Raw genomic sequence first — 24,323 nt, forward strand, 5'->3', positions numbered from 1 at the left:
CTATTTGCCAATTTAGGGGCATAAATATCTATGGTTTTTAATCACTGAATCAAAGAATATAGATGTTGAACCGAGTTGGGGCTAGTATACAGCACTTTAAAGTTAGGTATATAACTGGAGAAGAGTCCTGCTGATCCACAAGAAGATCCCTCATGCAACCTAACTTTGAGCAGCAGAAGACATTTATCAATTGTTGAGTTATTCAACTTGGACCATAATAAACTCTGCAATATTGAATCAGAAGCCACCTTGAAATCAATAAAGGTGCACACAAGTGACCCATGGAGCTAAATATTTTTTCAACTAAGTCTAAAACTAACTGGTCTACCTGATCTAAAACTAGCTTTGTCAAAAATCAATTTGCTCTTCTTTTAAGATGTTATCTTGGATAATCCAGTCCTCCAACATTGTAGCTGGAGCATGGCATCATTTTACTAGTAGTGTCATGGATGTCCTTTGGCTACTATTTAGCTCTCCCTTTTCTGCAGACCAGTGTCAATTTGTCCTTTTATAGAAAAAAAGTCTTAATGCTGTTCTTGCTGGAGGAAGAGAGGCCTGCAGTAGCATGCACGTGCATGAAAACCCAAATACTGTTGTGGATTTTAGATCCTTTGGTCTGACCACCTTCCAGAATTGGCCCGATATCTTTCCCAACTCTTCTAGCAGACAACAGCTACCGTGTATGAGCTGCAGAAATCTGGACGATCGATGGATGGCACCAGAGTTTTCCATATTACTTTGCTGCCATCTAGTAACTGTCCGGGTGTTTGCAGACCAGCTACAGTAGCCCTAACTCTGTGCGCATTCAAAGTGCAGTCCTTTTGCCACAGATCGTTCCTTTTGCTGTTTTCTGAGTGAAAGGAGTCTTACAACCTTGGGTTCTAGCAGTTTCTTGCTTCCAAGAGGCACCTCAGTCTGCAGCCATCTTGTTGAGCTCTTCGTTCCTAAACGTTAAGAGTTTTGGCTGACCTGCGTGAGAACTACGTATGCCACTCCCTCCAGACTTTTGGCAATATTGTCCCTTCATGCTAAATGGACCAGCTCAATTATAGATCTCTAAAAAGGAACGAGACTTGCCAGAGACCGAATCACAATTCTGAATTACTGAAAAAGGCATCTTACAATGGAGGTTTCATGATTATAGAAGTTTCCCTACAGAGCAGGGGGATTAGCTCAAATGGTAGAGCGCTCGCTTAGCATGCGAGAGGTAGCGGGATCGATGCCCGCATCCTCCAATTTTAATTGCGATGCAGCCCTTTCAGTCTTAAAGGGAAGCCCGCACCAAAAAAGTTGCCTCAAGCTCTTTTGGAACAAGGAATTACTCCGCTTGTTAATCGTGTAATTCCTTTTCACTGCGGTTTTCTACGGTCCTTCAATCCTATTCCCAAACGGACTCGCTCTTCAAAGACGAGGAGGGTGGGAGGGCTATGGAAAATTAGCTCTACAGCACATCCGGTGCATCGAATGGGAGCGATTCGACGACTGAGCGACCTTTCACAAGCAAAGGGAAGCAGGATCGCTGCCTGAGGCAAACGAGCTCAGTCGCGATTTGCCTCGCTTCGAAATCTTCCGCGTGCGAGGCGACTCACTGAAGGCCTGCTCCTGCCGAAGCCGAACGCTCGCCCTGGCGCTGCCTTTAGGTCTTTTCGAGTGGAGCGGAAGGCGCTCTATTGCGTCCCTGGAAACGACGCGGAATATCACACGACGCCCCACCAACTGATTGCAAGGAAGCCGGATGCAACCAAGCCCCTGCAAGGAACAACCGAACGCAAAGGCCGCGACGAGGAGGCCTCTCGCTCTCCTTCCGCTCTTCCAGCGCTGCAGGGGGGGCCGACAACGCGTTCGGCCGGTCTTTCGTGTGGCCCCGACCACTGAAATACTTTTCACTTCGTTTGCATCATCTCCCACTCTGCGCAGCGCTGTCCGTGCGGGCTGGGAATGGCGGAAGTTCTCTTCCGACACCGTTCCACAGCGAGCCGCGCAACTTGGGCGGAACCTTTACGACACCTCCCAAGCTAGAACTAACCGACGTATCCCTAGCCACGCCCACCCGTGAGATTATTGCTCTTCACCTATGGCTTCAGGTCACATACTTTGCAACGAGAACGAGCTAATCCCCAGCGCTCCCGCCCTGTCCGCTACCATAGCAACCAAACAGGCATGTCACCATGGAAGGGACGCGGCTAGCCAATGGTGCATCGTGTTGCTATGGAGAGGGGCAGTAAACCAATAGGGGGCCGACTTTCTCCAGCAAAAGAAGCATAGCCAATGATAAAAAACGTTGTTGTTGCCTGGGCAACCGGCAGAAGGTAGGGCTGGCCTGGCCCGGTGCCCCTGGCGGCGGCGACGGGAGCAGGTTGGTCGATTTGAGGGGAGAAGGGAGGAGAGTGGGCCGCGCTGGGGCGATAGCTGTATCCGTTTTAGTCCCGTGTTCTCACATGCGCGTGTCCAATATATAAAATTAAGGAATAGGAGTTTATGGACCTTCCCTTTATTACCTCTCCATTGAAGCCTCGGGTCCAGAAAGGGGGACGAAAAGAATAAAGGGAGCAGTGAAAGAATCGCCCTGTCGCGTCCACCTGGCTGACTTCTGACTCCATGTGGCAGGCGGCCCCTACAAACGGGAACGAAATGGAGGGGGCGTGACGCTCAGGTACTCACTGAGCTATTAGGCAAAATATAGTCACAGTCCTGCTGCTTAATCTATGTTTCCTCCTACTGTGACTAAAAAATATGCTCAGACTTTGATGTTTATGATACCTTTTATTTCACATTTTCTACTGTATAAACATCCTTTTAGAAATAGCATGTCTAGATAGGAGCACAATAGCAGCAGCCTCCCACTCATTTCTCCCAATAAATAGTATTCGGAATAATGTGCCTAGTTCACACAACTAATCAATTACATTATGGCTTGATGCAAGGAGTGAACCTAGCCTTGATGTTACTCAAACTACAGTATGGTTTATTGCGTACTATATTTGTGAACCCAAGTTAAACATATCTCAGCATATGTGACTCACCCTGGCTGGGTACTGGAGAGAATATATAGCCACTGTGATTAGGTCAACAATTCTAGTATTTTTAATTTTATGTATTTATTTATTAGTTCTATACCTGTTTTTCATTTGAAAGCTTAAGATGATATACATAGCACTTTTCACCCTTAATTTCCCCCCCACAGTAATCCAGTGAAGTTGGGCTGAGAGATTGTGACTGTCACAAAGTCACCCAGTGTCTTCCCAAGTGCCAGTCCAACACCTTCATCACCACATCCCATTGACTTTCTTTTATGAAAGAGTGAGAAAAATATCTAAGAACATTTTCTAAACCTCTATCACATTCCCCTTATTTGGCTTTTTTTTTTTTTGTAAACTAAAAAATCCCCAAATGTTGCAATATTTCCTAAATATATTTGCTTTAGTTTGTTAGGTTTGTATTGTCTTTTACTCCACATGTTCCACTTTATAAACATCCATTCAAGCATGGCATATCTAGAGTGAACTGAATTCTCCAAGTATTTCTGTGTTTGTTGTTGTTGTTGTTACATTTGTCCCCCCACTCCAATCCATTAAAAATGCAAATTCTGCGTGTGAGTGCTCTGTAGATCTATGTAAAGTTAATAATTTGGCAGTTTTCTTCATTTCTATTCCAATATATTCCTGGTGTACAATGTATCTTTTGACACCAGTACACACTGAGATTATTTTAACTGAGCTGTTCACAAAAATTTCTTTCATTATGATTCATTACAAATTCAGAACCCAATGATATATGCAGATTTATGATTTTTTGCCTCTAGGTACAGAATACTTAAAAAAAATTTTTTAATTTATTGTACATCATCTTGGTGGCTTTTATAAAAAAAATACCAAAAATATTAAAATAATTAGTTTAAATACTCATTCACTTAGTGCAACTAAATCAAAGTTTTCTTTGGTGTCTTCCAGTTTACACTCTTAAACCACTCTGTGACATTTACAAATTTAGCCATGTCACTGTTCATCCCTAGCTCCTGATTGTTTATGAATTGGCCTGATATAGACCTTTGGGAATCACAGTCCTTTATCACATTTCTGTTGGTTATGGTAATATATGATATATCTGGTTGAACAGAAGAGCCCTTACAGGGCAGGATAGCAGTAAGGAAAATTCTGCACATACAGATGTTTGACAGACCAAGGCCCTCTTCCCAAATAACTTTGATTTCAAGGCCAACACTGTATAAAGGGAGCTGGAGCCTGACAACTAGTTAAATCAAGTAGTATAATTTGTACCAATACAATTCCTGCTGCTTGGGGACAGCTATGTCTCAAATAGGATATGCTATTTTTGTAAATGCCTGCAGACATTTGGATTATATTCAAGCTGCTGAAATCTTCCAAAGGCAAATTTGGTGCCAACTTTCAATACTAGGTTTGGCAAAAATGATGTAGGTAGTCTGGATTAAATGAACAAATGTTAAATGTTTCCACAACATGGACTTTGAATTATGTTTTTATAGGAACTTCAGAAGAAAAAGATTTAGTGGCCCAGCAGTTCGTTTTTATAAATTTGTGCTCAGTAGGTAATGACTGAGGAGTTTTTTTGTGTGTGTTCTTATCAGCATGATATGATACAAATCTCCAGGTTTCTGTATTCTTTTACATGGCAGGTAAAATATTTAAGAATGGTTACTTTTTCTGTGCATTTCTTATTCTTTGGTAAGGAATCAACGTATTGCTCATTTTTATATACATGAATTATCCCAAGTAGCCTGTCAGTAAGCCAGAAGTAGAGAAAGAGGATGGAGGTTGGCATTTGCAAGACCAGAAATGCCTTTGTATACTGTTGTTGATCTACTCTCAAGTTGCACTTTTTACTCAACAAATAAGTAAGGAATTTTAGGTAAAAATGTAGCCATTCTGTTTTGCTCCATAGGAGATACTTCAGGCAACATATTGTAGGAGGATGAAACCACTCTGGTCACCGAGATTACGATGGAAATACGCTGTGGTGGCCTCTTGTTCAGCTCCAAATTTGACTCTGGGAATTTGGCTCATGTCGAGAAGGTGGAACACCAGGAAGGTGATGGTGACAACAGTGTGAATGGCAGTGGCAGCATCAATACTTCTGCTGCCTCAGTGGTGTTTGGCAGCTCCCTCCCCATTGCAGACTACGAATTCAACGTGTGGACCAAGCCAGATTGTGGTGACACAGAATATGAGAATGGGAACAGGTAATAGGAACACTGAAACAACATGAAGCTTTGTGTTGTATCTGCTGATTGTAGGAATGGAGCTGTCAAAGAAGCCATTCCTAATCCATTTTATCTCACAAGCCTTCTGTCCTTTTCTATTTAGTAATGGCAGAGTTGAAACTATCCTCTGAGATCATTACTTTAGAAGACTATTCTGAACAGAGACCAGAAGTTATTACTTTTAATTTTATTTATATATTGTCATGTATGTTTGTGTGTATGACAAAATCCTACTCCAAGGGAGTCACAATTTAAAATAGGCACAGGAAAATCCCAGAGAAAGGGGAAATACAGGCTTGATAGACAGGGAAAGAATATTTATTTATTTATTTATTTATCACATTTATATAGCCGCCCATCTCACACAAAGTGACTCTGGGTTGTGTACAACAATTAATAAAATAAGTAAATAAAAACAGATGTATAAAAAGATTGAAAGTTATTAAAATAAAAACGTCACAAATTTTAAAAATTTAGATTTTAAAATATACAAACCCCATGGAGAGAGCAGAATATCAATTACAGTGGAGCCATCTAAGAAAGTCTCCAGTTCCCAAAGACCCCAGGCCTGATGACACAACCAGGTCTTGAGGGACTTCCTAAATGACACCAGGGAAGGGGTGAGCCTAACTTCATGAGGGAAAATGTTCCACGAGGAGGGAGCCACGGCAGAGAAGGCCCGCCTCCTGGGACCTACCAAATGCAAGTCCCTGGCTGATGGAATGCATAGCATACTTTCCCTGCTGGATCTAATGGGATGGGCTGATGTGATCGGGGAGAGGCGGTCCCTCAGATAACCCTCAGATAAAGAATATGAATTTCACATGCTTTGTTCTTTTAACAGAAAAGGAATGAAGGTCAACTGTGAAAAGATATAAAGTCCATGATAGTTCCCAACTCCAAGTATGCTTCGTCCTTCTGGGCAGAAATGCAACTTCTGGAGTCTGAGGTGTATCAGCTGATGGGTGGCTATTGTCTGACCCTCCTCTTTCTTTCCTGTGTCATTTTTCTTCCCCAGATCCTGGTTTTACTTTAGTGTGAGAGGAGGAATGCCAGGCAAGTTGATCAAGATTCATATTGTGAACATGAACAAGCAGACCAAACTTTATTCACAGGGGATGACACCCTTAGTAAAGACAATACCTATCAGGCCCCGTTGGGAACGCATCCGTGAGCGGCCTGCCTTTGAGGTATCTGCATAACATGTACTTTGAGGAAGGATGTGCTGAGGTTGGTGTGCTGAGATTGGGCTTAAGTGTACTAATTCTGTCCCGATAGCCTCCAGAAGCAATATATGACTTTCTTAAATGTGGAGGTAGATGGAAAAGTGGATTTATTTGAGCCACAACCAGTGTGGGGCTTTGTATAGGAGGAATGGCAAGGGCAGTATCTAGTCATCAGAAAGAGGAGCCTTGAGTGTTGACTAAGATGTCCAGAGATTATCTGCTTTGTGCTTCTATTGGACTGTTTCTTCCATGGTCCAAAGAGTTGGAATACGCTAATTTATTCTCCCCCTCTGCCACTTACCCCAGGATCCAATATCAGCTTGGTTTAATTTCAGGCTATTTAGTTGAGTCACAGATACATGGTTATATGATTCTTCTTACTGCTTAACGATATAAAAAAATGCATGTGTGCTTACACTGTCCAAAAGAATGAACTGAAGAATTGAGTCTACATAATACAGTTTTTCTAGATCCTTATTTTAACATCATGACACAAATTACATTTTTAGACTCATTTGTCTAAAATGTCACAACATGTGGGTTGTATTGTGGCTGTAACAATAATAAAGGCAGTGATATATCTGGCATGGCTGAAGATCTAATCCAGGTAATACTAAAAAACTAAGGATCTTGTGCAAACCTTAGTGGCAGCAGGCTGGGAAGAACCTAGTGCCTGTTTGTGTGCTTAGGTTGTCTGTATTGCTTCAGTTTGTACTGGAGATCATGCTTGGGCATTTTAATTCATGCAGATGGCGGAGACTCAGTTTGTCCTGTCTTTTGTGCACCGATTCCTGGATTGTCGAGGAGCCACCACATACTTTGCCTTCTGCTATCCCTTCTCATACACAGAATGCCAGGACATGCTGGCACAGCTGGATGCCCACTTTGCAGAGTGCAGACATCTCTCTCCTAGCAGGTAACTCTAGTTTCTTATACACTGCCACCATTCCCTTCCTATTAAGTCTTGTGTCCTATAAAGTCAGCTAGAAGAAATGCTCTGCATATTAAGCTTATATACAAATGATTGTGGACTTGGAGTTACCTTTAGGGTGTGAGTGAACAATGAGGAGGAATTAAGGGACCATTTGGAAACAGAGTGGGTAACATTGTTCTGCTCAGACTGGGTCTTGGTGATGTTAAAGGCTTCCTCTGTGATGGTGCCAGGGTTTGATCACCAACTTAGGTTTGGGGATGGTTGAGCAAAAACTTCCACCTCATATTAGTTTACTGTTGTGGGTTTCTAGTATGCATGAGAATGGATCCTCTGCCCAAGACAGAGTCCAGATCTGTTATAGACTCTGTTTTAGGTGTTAGATATGAGCCAGTCACTCATATCTCTTAGTTCTTGTGTGTGAAGGCAGTTCCAACAGTGCTGTACAAATTAAATAAACATCTGGATACCCAATCCTGAGCCTTTTGAATTGAATTCCTATTTCCTGTCCATTATCACAAAAGAACTTTATTATAATAATTCTCCTTATACCCAAAACCTAAATCCAGTTAGATATGGGGATTCATGGGATACGGAGAAGAAGTAATTGATACAAAATATCAGAAATGGACATTGCCTTATAATACATATCTCAGTGTTCCTTGGCCTGGAATATCCTCGCTCTCTTCTCATTCAGATCTCAAGAAGAACCACAAAGTGCCACCTGGAAAGAGCTTTTGTATGTATGCTTCTAGTTAAACTAGTCATTTCCCTGTTAATTGGGTGTTTTTCTGCTCATATGAACATCAAAAAGTACCTTCTCCTGAATCCAACCAATGTTGTCTGCAGCTTGATGTTAGTTACAGTGACTGGGAAATGTTCTATAAGGTTTCAGAAAGATTTTTCCAGCCCTATTGGAGTTGCCAAGGCTTTAATGTGGCATCTTCTTTATGCAAAATATCTACTCTATCGGTGACTTACAATCCTGCCCCTGAATCACCATTTAAGAACTTTTTAACTCTTGAAGGCATCTCATGGCTTGCGTCCTCAGTGTTAAAGAGTCCTGGTCTATTATTATAAAAGGCAGTTATAGTAGCAGGGTAATCTCTAGATACAATACAAACTCTAGTCAGAGATGAAGCTTTATTACAGAAAAGATACGGCAGAACAAATTCATCTGCAATTATTGGCTGTACACTGCAACACCCGCCAACCAAGTCAGCTAAAGAGCTAGTGGCTGCATTTGTACAACATGCTAAACTTATTTCATTTTCATTTGTTTATTGCTAACCCAGCCCATTTGGTTTAGTTCATTACTCAGTTTATCCTGCAAACCCAGAAAGTGGGTTAACTCAGTGACCAAATTAAATGTGTTGTGAGAATCCAGCCCCAGAAAATTTATGTAAAACTGTGCCCTTGGTACAAGAAACCCCGTTTTAGAATGTACTCTTTCTTATCAGACAGAACGGGTTTTCTGCCATGCATTGGCTTCTCTACCATCTTTGTACTGAGAAATGATTGCAAAATATGTTTTACAACTTTTTCTCAAAGAGGTCCATTTGGCCCCTTCTCTTTTTCTTGGTATTAAAATATATTTGTTCCGAGACATATTGCTTGAGAAGAGTTTTACTCTTCTGTTTTTTATCTGTATTAGTTTCCACTGTGATCATTTTCCCCTCTGTTGCTTGTTACATTACTATATTTTTACTGCTTCATTTTCTGTGAGAGAATTTTAAATAAAAAATGGATATAAATGTTTTAAAACAAATATGTGACAGCCAGGGATTTTCCTGGAGCATGACAAGATTGTGTTCTTACTGGTTACTTATTCTTTCTCATCCATTGTTGTCTCCTATTGTTGGGTGTACTTGCTGCTATGGTAATGATAAAAAAGCAAAAATAGGTTTTTTGGGTCCAGTTAAAAGTCTCTGTGATCCAACACTGGTTCTCCAGGGAAAGGGGTAGAGAAAATGGGATATCTAAATGGGAAGAAATTCCTTACCATATTAACCCTATTCTTTCCAACACATTTTGATAAAATTCTTGCCTTTTGCTTGGTTTTTCTTACTTCCCTATCTCTTTGGAATCAGCTGGGCTTGTTTATTCAAAGAGGCTGGGATGTAAGATTGAATTAATGAAGAGGACTTGGCTGGGGGAATGGTCTGGAGAAATGGAAAAGAAAAACTTAGCCAGACCCTTCTTTGCCGATTTAAACTAGTGTCCAACATTATAGCACAATTAGTCGGAGGGCAGGCGCAGACTCTAGAAAAGCTGAGGGGAAGCCGCGCCCCACCACCCACAGAACAAGAAAGTACCCTAGAGGAGGACGTGCAAAAGGGAAAAAGGAGGCGGCCCCACCCAGGGGTACACCGTAAGTGATTGCTTTGATTCCCTTGCCAGGCCTAGGTGGTTCTGAGTGGGAGGTAGCTGATGGGCAAGGTTCTTCATCGGGCCCCAAGGCTGCCTTTGTGAAATAATTTGATACTCTGTGGGAGAATTTTTAAAGATCCAAATGGCCAGTTTTCTCCCTCCCTCATCTCTTCTGCAAAAAACCTTACCTCAAGATGAGGGCCTGTAGAACGGCTGAGGCCAACAGGAAATCCCTCTGGCCTTCTACTTCATAATAGCTTGCAGAACACCTACTCAAGGAATAGAAGACTGTGTGAATGGCTTTTTATTCCACAAGGATAACCGGTTGGGCCAGATAGCTAAAATAGTTCCACTTGAGTTTTGGAATGGGTATTGGATCAAAGTCCTACAGATAGATGGACAAAGATGGGGAATGAAAGCTGGCAACAGAGAGAATTCTCTACAAGTTCCTTCCTCTCTCTTCCAAAGTAAAATCCTTAAAAGAAGATTATTCTTTGGGGACTTCCTTCTGGCCTTGTGTGAAGTTGTTTGTTGGGGAGGAGAGCAGAAGCCAGTATGAGGTTACTTGACAGAATTAAAGGGTGGTGCTCTTGGAGTAAGTTAAAAACTAGACCACACTGAAATGGCCTGCCTATTCTTTTAATCTCCAGCTATCTTGATGCCATCTATTATCATCGGGAATTGTTGTGCTATTCCCTGGATAAACTACGTGTGGACTTGCTCACCATCACATCATGTCATGGCATGCAGGAGGAGCGGGAGGCTCGACTGGAGAAGTTGTTCCCAGACAAGAACACACCCCGACCACACTGCTTTGTGGGAAAGAGAGTAAGTTAGTTGCTGCATGTGAGATGTTAAATACCCTGCTTTCTGTTGTTGTTGTTCAGTCAAGTCGTGTCCGACTCTTCGTGACCCCATGAACCATATTGCGCCAGGCCTTCCTGTCCTTCACTGCCTCCCTGAGTTTGCTCAGTTTCATGCTCATTGCTTCAGTGATGCTATCTAACCATCTCATCCTCTGCCGTCCTCTTCTCCTTTTGCCTTCAATCTTTCCCAGCATCAGGGTCTTTTCCAAAGACTCCTCTCTTCGCATTAGGTGACCAAAGTATCTGAGCTTGAGCTTCATTATCAGTCCTTCCAATGAGCAATCAGGTAAATACCCTGCTTAGAAACTGCTGAATGGCGTTCATGTAGCAGGTTATTCAGAAAGAGCCATGGGTATACAATTGCTATGGATGAGATAGGAGAGCAGTTATGACTGTCCATTTCTCATTTCAATGGGGGATAAGACAATCAAGTAACTTATGACATTAGCAAGGCATTGCTTTGCCCACATCACTCAAAACAATGTAACCCTACCCCTTGGTTTATTTCTTAGTCTTCTTGTTCTTTCCTTTTGCTTCTCTCTTCCTCTTTTCCAATTGTATTTTAGAGTGATCCTCCAGGCAGGATTTCTCTCCTTTTAGTTTCTGTGCTGTGATACCTAATGCTAAAGCAGTGTATAAGTAATCTATGATGTCATAAACAGATGGGAAACAAAAATATTTGCAGGTCCTGCTGACTTTAAGGAAAGCTAAAACGCTTTCAATTTTGGAACAGATCACTAATACTTTTGCATTTCTCCTCTTCTCTACCCCATCACCCTGTGCTAGGTATTCTTTCTCAGCAGCAGAGTGCATCCTGGGGAAACACCTTCTAGCTTTGTTTTCAATGGATTCCTGGAATTCATCCTGAGGGAGGAGGATCCTCGGGCCCAAATGCTGCGGCGTATGTTTGTCTTTAAGCTCATCCCTATGCTAAATCCGGATGGAGTGATGCGAGGACACTATCGGTAAATATCCTGCAGACACTTGGGCTTTGGAGGATGGGACTGGGACAGGAAGAAGTTCTGGTTCCTCAAGTTCCAGATTGCTGATTGTAATCTACCCATAATTAGCTTCTACAGCATATTACTATTGCTTGGAGGTTGAGAAAAAGCAACAGGCTGAGGCAATAGGCATGGAAGGGGTTCAGAGTGGATCTTTGTTTCTCCTCTTTGCCCTCCTTCAGTTATGAGGGAATTATAGGTTCGGATCAAAGATCTTAAGTGTTCATTTGAGATCTGTTGGGTTTATCAAACAATCTCTGCTCCTTGCTCTCAAAACAATAGCCAGAAGTCCAAATCTCTCTGCCTGTGAAAAGCAGCCTAGCCACTGATCTAATGGAAAGAAAACAATGACTAGGATAGTTAGAAACTGATGGCCAGCAATGTCTGTTCCTTTTCACAGATACATTTTAATTGTCTCCTAGCTCCGCTGAGATCCGTATGTGGAGGGGGCAAGGGCTGCTTGGATCTCTTAATCTGGAATAAAAATTTAAGTGGGCAGTCTGTAAATAACGTGGGACCTGGCAATATGGGTGCACAAGGCGATAGCTCCAGTTTTCCTTCCTTCACGAGTGGCAGAATGTCTTTACTTAATCTGTATAGCTGTGTTCAAGATCCACAAGAGAGACATCTTTGCCCAGTTCCACTCATCATAATTTATTCTGCTTCCCACAGAACAGATGCTCGTGGAGTTAACTTGAATCGTCAGTATTTGAACCCTGATGCAGAGCTGCATCCTGCTGTGTACGGGGCCAAGACTGTCATGCTCTATCACCATGTTCACAGCCGGATCCAGCCTGGTGCCCCGGACTGGCGAACCTATGTCCCTCCACTCAACACAAAGATAGCCAATCAACGTTCTACCCGCAAATGTCCCCATGGTGATGACGTCCCTCTTTCTGAGCTGGAGAAAGCAAACAACCTTCGCAACTGTTCCAGAGATTCCTGTGTCCCCTCATCTCAGGACCCTGAGGCCTCGGAGGTACCAGGAAGTAATGACCCGGATGTCTGGATCCTTTCAGAAGAACTATTCTCTGAGTGCTGTGAGAATGAAGTTGAGAATCCTCCACCACCTGCCCCAGAAACCATCCCACCTCAACAGAGTGGCCTAGCTTACTATGTTGATCTGCACGGACATGCCTCTAAGCGTGGCTGTTTCATGTATGGAAATAATATTTCTGATGAGAACTATCAGGTGAGACCTATTTGGCCCCTTTAGAAATGCCCTGGCCAACACAGAGGCAAAATTGGGCTATTGCAGGAAGAATTGCCTATGTATAATCCAAAGGAACAAGGCAGAAGGGATTACAGGCAGATAAATAGTCCCATGGCTCCTTCAAGATGAGCTTAGACTTTACTTAAGGATGTTGCAGATGGTGATGAAGTGGGTTCAGGGACAAGACAAAGAGGCAGTTCCTGTGTGTGGCTATTGTGCTTTTCTCTCTAGTCAACTTGTTTGTAGGGCTGGGTTTGTTGGTCACAGAAGACTCAATTGAGATTCTCTGACTAAACTGCTAAACATTTCCTTCAAGTGTCCCTTAGTCCAAAAGATGGTGTCAAGTTTCTGTGTGTTGATTCTCTGTTATAACTTCAGGCTGGTGATGGTTGCTTGGTCAGAGCACATAGTCTTCTGAGCATTTTACATACTATGTTTGTTCTACTCAACTGTTAAACCTAATCACCATGAATTATTTTCTCTAGTAGGCTGGATCTCTTTATTACTGTTTTCAGTTTCTTTGGCTACATTGCTGCTTCCCAGCTAGCTGTCTCTGGCAAGAAGCAAAACTGCCTGCTTCTATAGCATGTAGAAACGGGAATGGCTTTGTGTTCCCAGCCTCTTGATTGTTCTTACAGGTTGAAAACATGCTGTTTCCTAAGCTCATCGCCTTGAACTCTGCTCATTTTGATTTCATGGGCTGCAACTTCTCTGAGAAGAATATGTATGCTAAAGACAAGCGGGATGGACAATCAAAGGAGGGCAGTGGGCGTGTGGCCATTTACAAGGCCTCAGGCATTATTCACAGGTATGTGCTTCAGTGGGATCCTGCCTCATTATGATCTCAACCATTGGCTCTTTAGGTATGTTCCTCTTCTCCCACCTCAAAACCTCCAATATCTACAAAGATCCTGCCACCTTAAGAATCTGCTAGATCAAACTGAAGCCAGAGAGAAGGAATTCCCACAAGTGGAGTGACCCTTGAGAAGATGCAATGCTCATTAGGGAATCCTGGCAGCAGGATTGTAACTCTTAGTACGTTGGAGTGAGTTTCACAGTGCTGAATACCTGGCCTCCAGAGGGAGGCTGGGATTTATAGAAATGCTATTTTAAGTTCTACCTAACAAAATATGACAGGAATCCATATTTGAGCAGAGGCATAGATTATTGCTTAGGATGATTACATGCTGATCCTTTTGGTGCTGCTGACATATCTCTTTTTGATCTGGAATAACATGAGGCCAAGATCTTTTCATTAGCATTATGGTCTGATACAGTGTTTTTCAAACAATGCTGGCTGGGGAATTCTGGGAGTTGAAGTCCACACATCTTAAAATTGCCAAATTTGAAAAACACTGGTCTGATATGTATGTAACAAACTGGGATGAATAACCCAACCCTCACTGACAGGCTCCTTAAAAGCTTCCCTGTAAAAAACAGTTATAAGAGGCTGCTTCCAGTTAGACTGACTTTTCTGATACGTTCTAGTCTGTCCAGCTGGGACGTTCTTAGCTTTTCTACCTAGGACCTCTCTCTTCAGCCCAGCTCTGAGAAAACCAGAAGGTAGACAATTTATAACAAATCTTGCATCAATGCTGAAATACAAGCTGTAGCTGTGCAGCACTGCGGTCTGGCACATGGGAAAGGTTAAAGATTTCTTTTTTTTTTTAAGTCAGTGAAGCCAAATATCTAGATAAAAAAGGAGCTTATTAGAAAAAGAGGAATACAGAAAAAAAAGGTGAACAACAACCAAATACACAGAACTGCATGAGTACAATCAGCCTAGCTGAATTAGCTACTAATAATTAACTGCCTGAATCAGAACTTGGATTTTAGTACATGATTAAAATTCACTGCAAAGAGAATTGTTGAAGAGAAATCATTGGGGCCCCCTAAAGGTCTTCTCCTTTTCCTCCTCTGTTTCTTGAATGTTACTCTAATTGTATAGAATGCAGAGAAAAAAAGAAAGCTAGCTTATTTGGGGAATCACAGAATTGGAAGGGATCTCAAAGGTCATCTAGTTTAATCCACTGCTCTGCACAGGGAAATTAATTGTTGCTTTTCCTAATCAGATCAAACAAAATGTTCCATTTCTGATGTCACAAGTCTAACCAGTAAACCATAATATTATTTTATGGCTGAATCTGCCTTTTTACCAACACATAGTTGAGTGATAAAAACACCAATTATTTTTATTGATCATGCCATTGTATAAAAAGGGTTTTACGGGAACATCTTTTTGGGAAAAGAAATATGAATTCAGTGTATTAAAACCTTTCAGCAGTTTCAGATGTTTTAGATTGTGTCATACCAAAAACTAAGGATTAGTTCATAATTTGCATTAATGTTGGTAACCTAACACCTTTTCCATCTGTTTTCTAGTTACACACTGGAATGCAATTACAACACAGGACGATCAGTCAATACTGTTCCAGCAGCATGTCATGATAATGGGCGGGCAACTCCTCCTCCTCTCCCAACATTCCCATCCAAATACACTGTGGAGCTCTTTGAGCAGGTATCTCAGGCCACCCTTCCCCCACCCCAGACTCAGTGTTAGGTAAGTCACTGTGTTCCAGGACTTGTGGAAGAGCAGTCTGCACCCCTACGCTAGGAAACATCTTCCCTGCCCAGGGGGAAGTGGAGGCAGTGTTTCAAGAACATAAATGCAAGAGCCTTCAAAGCTATTTATTTAGTTGTATGCAAGGGGGATCATCATTCTATCTTGCTCAAACTCTTCTCCACACACACACACACATTTCCTCATATGATCATTCGCTCAGAGGAAAGCATTCATAGCCTTTGGATTGTGGGGCTATAAAGTTGCCCAAATGGCAAATTTTTATGTGGCAAAAGCGTTAGGAGTTTCCCAGAATCCAAACATCCCAGGGAGTTGCTGCCGAGGGTGTGTTTTTAGACTTCCTTGTTCTCTCCAGATTCAGGAGTAATTTTGTGTGTTGAATGCCTGCTTGGATGCTGTTCTTTCTTGGATGCAAACAAATTGCACATCTCAGACTGAAGAATGCAGCCACATGGAAATCCATTTATCTGGCAGGGACTGATCATCATAAACTCATTGCTAAGGCTGCTCACATACCAGCAGGCCATGGAACATTGCTTGCATGCTGCATGCAGTGTGGGTCATAAAGCACTAAATCTAGGCTGCTCCATGCCCAACGTCCTACCACAGCTATTTCAATTTGTGCCCGGTTTTCCTTTTTGACATTATGCAAGGTAGCTGATAAAAATGATTTACTTTGGGATTGTCCATTCTCAGCCAAGTATAGCTTTGGCTTAAATTTGGGAAGATTGAACAATATCATGCCTTTGCCAAGTATGGAACTGATTTACCATTAATGGCCCAGGAATCACACCATGCCTGCTAAAACTTTCTACCCAGTATGTTGGGTCTTTTCTCCAAGTTTCTTTGCTTGTGTGTTCCCCTCTGAAACACATAAGCCAAACATGTGCAGTACACAAAAGAAATTTGGAATCATGGAATTGGGACACAAATTGGTGCTGAAAGGAGCTGCCAGGCTGGAGGTTGGCTGGTCTTATCTGCATCTTAATTGATGTCAGTGATTGATTGCTTCAGTCTTGTTTTCTCTTCATAGTTTATCAATCAACATGATATTGGTATAGGAAGTACATCTGACTACCCAGATTTGAGGCCCTTGATAAAGCTCATCACCCTTTATTTGTAGGGGTACACTTAGCAGCAATTGTTTAAGGTGGGGTCTTTCTGGTTTATTTTGTTGAATACAGGGGTCCTGCCCTATATTTAAAAACAAGCAAAGACAAATGTACAAGGCCTCAATTCTAACAATCTACTGCCATCCTCCATATACAGGTTGGAAGGGCCTTAGCAGTTGCAGCACTGGATATGGCAGAATGCAACCCCTGGCCTCGGATTGTCCTATCTGAACACAGTTGCCTTAGCAATCTGCGTGCCTGGATGCTGAAACATGTGCGCAGCATGAGGGGAGTGGCAGGCTACTCCAGGAGGAAGGGCACCAAAACCCCACCCAAGGGGGGCAAGTATGTGACTGGATGGGACATGTAGGTTCAACGAGAAAAGCAAAGTTCATAGGAAATGCAACTAGGATAGGTAGAGGTCTATCTGCAGGAATCCAGGATTGCTTTCCACAAATCTTTTCCTGGCCCTGGACTTTCTTGCTACAGTCCCTTTATTTGCAGCTTTGCTGCATAAAAAGGATAGCTGCCAGCAACAAATATCTCAGTATCCCTCCCTTGCCTTACATTCAAATAGTCCTAATAGTAGAGAAAATAGAACCTTTCCCCCTGTAGATTATTTTGTCATAGAAGCTTTTTAAAAAAATTAATCTTTGAGAGAAGAGGCTGATTGTAGCATTTGAAATCGTACATATCACCCTGCAGTTCTGATACTTCTTATGGGTGTCAGGAGAACAAAAGAAAGGTTAATATTCCAAAAAGGGGACCTGAGGAGGTTAGATGATAAACCTGAAATCCCCACTGATCTACATTCAGTTTGGAGGAATGCCTCTTCCCCCACTCCCTTAACAACAGTTCTATCCAGATTTCAAGAAAAAAAATGGCACTTTGTTCTAGTGCTATTTTCTTTTATATTGTTTGAGGAGAGGTTTATATATAGTCTGTATTATTCCTCTTCTAATACCAACACTGGAGAGAACACTCTAGTACACAATTTTTAGCAATAAAATTAATGGAACTATATGTAAGAAACATGGCAAGTTTACTTGTAACAGATAATGTTAGCAGTTAACAGATATGTTGCTTTATATTTTGTTTTGTGTCTTTGAGTCAATCTTGACTCCTGGCGACTGCCTGGACAAGTCCCTGAATTTTTTGGAAGTGGTTTGCCACTGCCTTCTTCCTAGGGCTGAGAGTGAGTGACCGACCCAGTCGCCCAGCTGGCTTTGTGCCTAAGGTGGGACTAGAACTCAGCCTCCCAGTTTCTAGCCTGGTGTCTATAACCACTATGCCAAACTGGCTCCCACTGGATATTTTATTTTATTTTTGTTATGTCACATTAAAACAAAATATCCAGTGAGAGCCAAGTTTTATATGGCTGCCCATCTTAAAACAACTTTGGGCAGCTCACAACAATAAAACTATAAAAACATATAAAAACTAAAAATCTGGCACCTCGATCAACCTCCCAGGGTGCCCCAACAACTCTCCTCAGGCTCCACCACTCTACCCCAGTGCCTGGGTAAAGAGTTGGGTTTTAATGGCCTTCTGGAAGGTAAAGGAAGGAGGAGGAGGTGAGCAGAAGAGGAATAGGCTGCTTATAGAAACTAAGTTGTGCTTAGGCACCATGCAACAGGTTTGAGAAGGATTACCTTAGGATAAGACTTTGTATCTCAGATGCAAAAAAACCCCCAAAAAAACCCTTGCAGGGACATCTTGGGAACAGCTGCCCTGTCTCTGATTCTGTTCCTTTACATTTTCTCCCAGTGGGATCTCTGCTTCCAGCTCAGAGAATTCTCTCTGCCGAGCCAGGAGCTTCAGCAATGGTAGCATCAATCCACAAGCTACCGCTCAGGTCAAGACCTCACCCAGCTTCACCTTCAGCTCCCCTCACCCCACTGCCTCCACGGGGGGCATGGGGCAGAGCCCTCGGAAATGTGCCTCAAGGGTGCTGGCACTTGTGCGAGGTAAGCTGCCTGACGAATCTGTGCTGGGAGCATTCAGATGGATCTGGGAATGGATGTGCTGTGGAAAGCAGCAGCCTTAAAAGAACATTCTTCCTTCTTAATTTTTCTTATGAAATAAACATACATACAAGAATCGTGCACAAGCTTCCCCTGTGTCAATGCAAGCCCCCTATCTTTTTCCTTGAACCAAGGGGGACCGTGGACTTCAGATGGCCTCTGTGATCAGATGGTCTCTGTGATACTTACATATAGCACTGGACAGAGGAGTCACTTGATAAGTTAAGTGAACTGCTGCCTCATGAGAAAACTAGGAAAATGGAATTCTCCAGTAGTACGCTGGGTGTTTTGGAAAAGGTTATGGAGCTTCCTCTTTCCAACATCTCCTGAGATACATTCTGTTCCAACCCTCCAGACTGTTGTATTAATTTCACCCATCCTACTGAGAAGCTTCAGGGTAGTGTCTATGGCAATTCATTTTGTCCCCACAACAACTTATTAAACTAAGAGGGGGTACAGTTCATCAAGGGCAAGATTTGAGTCAGAGTCCTTGAGCTCTAAATCATAACCTAATACATATAAAGGTAGCAAGCTATATTTTTCTAGATGTTTACAAAAAGTCCTTTACATGTGAAACCAGTTAAGATCCAAGGTGACCCAGTCAGTGGATGGATACCACATTCATGGTGGTCTTTTCCCTTGGATGAAAACAAATATTTGAGTGTATAAAGTAGACTTATTTTGCCTGGCATTGATAAACAATACTCTGGTTAGTTTATGGTTCAGTGTATTAAGTGGGTTACTTCGGTAACAAGAAAATGGGTTACCTTAGAAACAGTGTTAAGTATGTTATGTGAATGTGCCACAATATCAGTTAAATTCTCCATTGGCAAAGCTTAGACAGAGAGGGCAGGTACTCTGCAGTTCTCCTACTTTCTTGTCATCTTTACTTGCTACTGCTGCTAAAGAAAAAATGTCAACATTTGACAAGTCTTAAGGGAAGAGTCAGTGAATGCATGAAGATCTTAAGTTTTGTGTCTCTCAGCATGTGTGGATGTATCTTCTATAACTGGCTCCCTTCCCCAAGACACACACTGCTGGTTTTGTAACACAGGGTAAAGGTGGCCCACAGATACTCCAGACTCAAGAGCCTGTAGTACAGTATAAGCACCAATCTCCACATGTGGCAGAAGGCAGAAGAAATTGACATCCTTGCAAGGATGAAATGTTGTCTTTTTATCAGCTTTTCTGAGACTAGAGCTTTCCAGTAACACCCTGGGTTATTCTGTCTTGTCCCTGAAAAGATCAGTATAGCCTATCCAAAGCTTGTACATTTGTCTGGGCATGTGCGCGTGTACAGACACACACTGCAGCTGTATTTTCCATGGATTTCAGTAGTACCAAGTATGCCATACAGTTCTCCTTCCTATCACAGTACAATAATCTACAGTACAGTACACTGTGAAACAAATGGGATTGGCCTTAGTTGAAAAGAAGATAGTGGAGTCCTCTCATCTTCCCCATTAGCCAATTCCTATAATAGTGTAGGTAAGCTTCTTTCATTGAAGGATGATCCGTAGGTAGTTTCTGTGAAGGAATAAATGGAACCTAAGTGGGATGGTGATACCAAGACCTTTCAGAGCTGGCATTTTGCTTGTCCCTCATCCTACTTAGAACCTCGAGTTCAGGAGAAGAGGCGCCATCAGCACCAGACCTTGCTACGAGCTGCTGTGAGCAGCATCCAGGCACCCTCTCTCCCTTGCTCCACCAGAACCGCCTCTCATCTCCAGCTGGCTCCCAGCCTAGGCACCTGCTCCCTTCCAACTACTATCAACATACCAGGTTTGTATGCCACTTTGCCTCTCTCCCCCTCTGCCAAAGACTGCCTCTACAACAGAAATTGAGTGGACTATTGGAGTATGCCAGCAGCATCGATGTAAGTGTTGCAACAGGTGTAACAGGTCACTTACTGTTGACCTGTTCTTGCCAGGTATCAGTTGCCACCAATATTACTTGAGTAATTAAAGTGCAAGCATAGCCCCTCAACCCATGGTGGGCCACAGTGTGAGGATTCAGGGAGTTCCTTCTTTCCTTGGACTAATCTCTAGCTATGCTTTTTGTTTCTTGCAAGGTTGGTTCAAAAAAGGTTCTACTGAAATTAAACCTAATTGGGTGGTGGGAGAGATGTTTGACACTGAAGTTGGAGCAGTGCAGACCACTCCATTTCCAGGGGCCTATTCATACCCACCCACTCCAGCTGCTCCTATCCAAGAAAAATATTCAGGCAGAGAAGGGTGTTACTCTTGAGCAGAAGCTGCTGGCTGCTGCTTTCACAAGGTCTTTCTACCTACAGTTAAACTGGAATTAACATTGGACTGTGCTCTTAATGGTGGGTAAAAGCAACATGACTTTAAAAGGTTCTATGTGCTGCCAGGACAGCTTTACTTATTCAGCATGCTCTGACAGCATTTGGAAGAAATGTTAGGCTTTACAAATAGATTTTTGCCTATACAACTCAGAATGAGTAATATATGTATTTAAAATCAATAGCTCAAAATAGTTAAAAATCTTGGAAAACCATGGGAGGAAGAAGTGGAGGCAAAGAGACTTGTTTGAGCCAAATCTGCACCAGCTTACAGTCTTAGGTGGCAGTAATATAGAGACAAACAAGCAAATTGGATGCAATCAGTTACAGAGGTGTGATAGACTGTACCAAAGACTCACCCAAGGTTTGTTGAGATAAGGAAACAAGCAAATCATTGATAACCCTCTATTTTTAAAAAATACAACATTGATTTTTGCATTTATTCTGGTTTGACTGAAAATAAGATTTTAGTCCAATCTGCTGCTACCTTCAGGCTTTCTAAGGATTCCATCCAGAAATTGACTCCTTGTACTGTTCACTAAGGAAGATACAGCATCTCTCCCAATTTTCTGCCTCCATATGTATAGCCATTCTCTGTCACATTTGAAGAATATCAGTAAACAGTACTTTATTTGCAGACAAGAGGAGAAATATTAATCATCAAATTTGATACCTGAATGGGATCAAACTTCTGAGAAATCCAGTATCCAGCCTAACAGACTAGATTTTTATATATTTTGCTTTGTAATATTCATAGGCTGTGTTTCCATGATAGACTTTCCCACAACTTAAAAGAATTTATTCAATTTACCTGATTTTTTTTGTTCACACAACACATCAAACTATAAACTAATTATATAGGCAGAAATTACATAACATGCCAGGCTAAATAGCAGTTTACTAGTTTGTGGTTCATGGTGTTCGCCTTGATGTCAGAAGGGAGCAGCTGTCCTCATTTCACCAAGTCTCTATGGAACCTCTTCACAATCCCTTTGGAACCTGACTGAAGTCTCTGTCCCAAATGACACAGCCAAGCCAGTCTTATCCAGAGGGTTCTGCTCTAAGTTCCTTTGCAAACAAACCTCTGAGCTTCTATTGGGGATATCATCCCAACACTGCCAGGTATGACTGTTCCCATAGCTCCAAACAGGCCAGACAAACAGGAGCAAAATCTGCTGGAGTGTTGGTATTAGCACTGCTTTTTCTGCAACTGGCTGCCAATCAAATCACAACTAAGAGGCACTGGAGTCTGGGGAGTTCAGCTTAAGCTGCAGCCTCACAAGCCTGGACTCTTGTATTACCTCCCTTTTGAGCCCTTATTTGCCTTTCTCTCATTGATCATGCAGGATCCAGCTGCAACAGTCTACTTACAACTGCCAAGGCTAGCACAGTAGTAACTGCTTGTCATGGACTGCCGGAATCAGAGCATGTCCCTGAGGAGCTGAAGCCTCCTCCACCTTGTGGCCTAGCGTTGCTGCAGGTAAAGGGCAGTGATTACATTGGTACACAGAGCTCGACTGCCATGGCCAGATGCCATTCTCCTAGATTGCTAGACCGCTTAGGGCTTTCCCTAGAATAGAGATCAATCACTGGGCTGTTAAAGAGTTGTCTGGCATTACCAAACTTTAGGAAGGACACTTTGCATGACCCTTCTACCACTGTGATTTCATACCATCAAGACTTCCCAGCCCTAAGCAAAAAAATATCACCCTCACCCTATGGTAGCATACAGAACACAGGCTTTACATCCGATCCTTATCTTGCTGTAGCTTAGAGAACATAGACTGTACATCCAGTCTTTGTCTTGCCGACACTGTGTCCCAACTGGTTTCTCTTTCTCCATGCAGAACTTTTCAAGACGGCTGAACAATGAAAAGCTATCGGAAACTTCTAGGTAATAGCGACTGGGGGGGACAAATAGTTTTATAAATTGGGGGTGGAAAGAAGATCTGTATGATTTCCCCTTTTGTGCCATTGCAAGCATGGCTTGGAAGAGCTACATGTTAGCTAGAAAGCGAACACCACACTAGAAATTGTGGTATGTACTTAGTGTTGTCCAGCATTCTCTTAGGATTCCTAAGATTTCAGTTCCTTATTACTGGTTAACTGTGACGCACAACTTCCAACCCAGTATTTTCCTTGCAGTCTAGATATACTGATGCCTCGGCCAAGCCGGATTCCCATACGCAGGAGACCAACAGGACAAACCCAGCACTTACTCAGATTTCACAGCTGCAGTGATAATTCTTCCCTCAAGGTTTGGAAATATGCACCCTCACAGATGCCAGCACAAAATTCCTTGCCAGGTAGGTTTTCACAGGGCGTTCTGTCCTGGTTACCAAGGCTGACATTTGTCCATTTTGGACAGTCCCTCAGATTCTCCACACCAGACAGTGGCAACAGATGCAACCTTGTTTCTCTTCCTGCAGAATTTCAGCTGGAAATGCCAGAGCTGACGGTAACGGGTCAGAGGGAAGAATCACTTTTTCTGTGCAACCCTCCCAAAGTTTTGCTGGACGAGGTATGGGGAGGAGGGAGCTCTGCAAAGCCAGATGCTGCTGCAACCCTTACCTGCAGCCGCTGCCGTCCCCTTGAACCCCTGTCTTGTAGACAGAAGAAGAAGAAGCAACGCCTTTACCGTTGTATAGGCAGTAGTCACCCTCCTTATTGAAACTTTGGGGCAGCATAGCTGCAGTTGACATCATTAGTCCTCTGAGCCAGCTCTCTCTGTTGCAGCATCTCCCTGGGCGACCAGATTCCCCCCAGCTCACCTACCGCAAGATCCTGTCTTTCTGCACTGAGGCCTGACTTGCCAGTGGGGGCACAACAGCTGCGGCCAATGTGCTCCAGCTCAAGTGCCGCCACCCCACAGCATACCAGGAACACGCTGACTCCAACTCATCCCTTGGTGTGGAAGAAACCTCTTGAGACCCTTCTTGTTGGCACTTGATGAGTTCCTGATCCAACCACCCCCCTTCCTCTCCTCTCTCTGCTCTTTTAAACCAAAGCTGCTCTTTATGACAGCAGCCAGTAGTTCTGGCTTTGAGACTTTCCCAGGAATAAGAGCCTCATCACATCACATCCTATTTGTAGCCAGCTACACAAGACATCAAAGGCTTAAGGGAAAATGGGTCCTCTTTGGTTCTTTCCCAGCAATCCTCATCAAAATCTGGGGGATCCATCTAATTTATTTTCTTTGTCAAGGAGGTGCCTTTCAAAAAAGAAGCAAACCAGGCTAATTGCAAGAAGCTCTGTAGGTGCACGTATGACATTTGGGAAGCATAAAAGGACCAGCTCCTCCTGGTCGACTACAGCCCAGTGCTGTGGCCAAGGCCCTTCCTCCAATATTATTTCCACCACTGTACATAGTTGGTTATTGGGTTGGAAGCTATTTTTGAAACAAGTTTGTCTCGTAACATGTTTCTATAATAAATTTCATTTGTCAGGAAAAGAAA

General features: G+C 42.7%; 1 protein-coding gene and 1 non-coding gene across 14 annotated transcripts; both read left to right on the forward strand.

Moving 5' to 3' along the window:
- The first annotated feature begins 1,162 nt into the window (after positions 1 to 1,162).
- TRNAA-AGC (transfer RNA alanine (anticodon AGC)) lies at positions 1,163 to 1,235 on the forward strand. Its single transcript has one exon. It is a non-coding gene; the product is annotated as a tRNA-Ala (tRNA).
- Positions 1,236 to 2,205: 970 nt separating this feature from the next.
- Positions 2,206 to 24,311, forward strand: AGBL5 (AGBL carboxypeptidase 5). Of its 13 annotated transcripts, XM_025165588.2 has the most exons (19): positions 2,383 to 2,653; positions 4,921 to 5,218; positions 6,258 to 6,429; positions 7,215 to 7,381; positions 8,094 to 8,135; positions 9,630 to 9,767; positions 10,417 to 10,594; positions 11,419 to 11,597; positions 12,306 to 12,825; positions 13,485 to 13,654; positions 15,229 to 15,364; positions 16,697 to 16,884; positions 18,307 to 18,506; positions 20,178 to 20,345; positions 22,215 to 22,348; positions 22,716 to 22,762; positions 23,014 to 23,174; positions 23,298 to 23,389; positions 23,605 to 24,311. In XM_025165588.2, exons 2-19 carry the CDS (start codon positions 4,980 to 4,982, stop codon positions 23,674 to 23,676), a joined length of 3,003 nt encoding a protein of 1,000 aa, XP_025021356.1. In that variant the 5' UTR covers positions 2,383 to 2,653; positions 4,921 to 4,979; the 3' UTR covers positions 23,677 to 24,311. The 13 variants fall into 13 exon arrangements, with proteins under 13 accessions (XP_088008300.1, XP_088008301.1, XP_088008302.1 ...); XM_088152174.1 differs by adding an exon at positions 2,206 to 2,356 and having other exon boundaries at positions 2,512 to 2,653; positions 23,014 to 24,311; XM_088152178.1 differs by having other exon boundaries at positions 2,382 to 2,653; positions 23,014 to 23,389.
- Positions 24,312 to 24,323: the final 12 nt, after the last annotated feature.

This window comes from Python bivittatus, unplaced genomic scaffold, assembly GCF_059951505.1.
Source record: "Python bivittatus isolate LINGU-HERP-01145 unplaced genomic scaffold, Pbiv_v1 ctg000690_np1212, whole genome shotgun sequence".
In the NCBI taxonomy this organism is placed as follows: Eukaryota; Metazoa; Chordata; class Lepidosauria; order Squamata; family Pythonidae; genus Python; species Python bivittatus.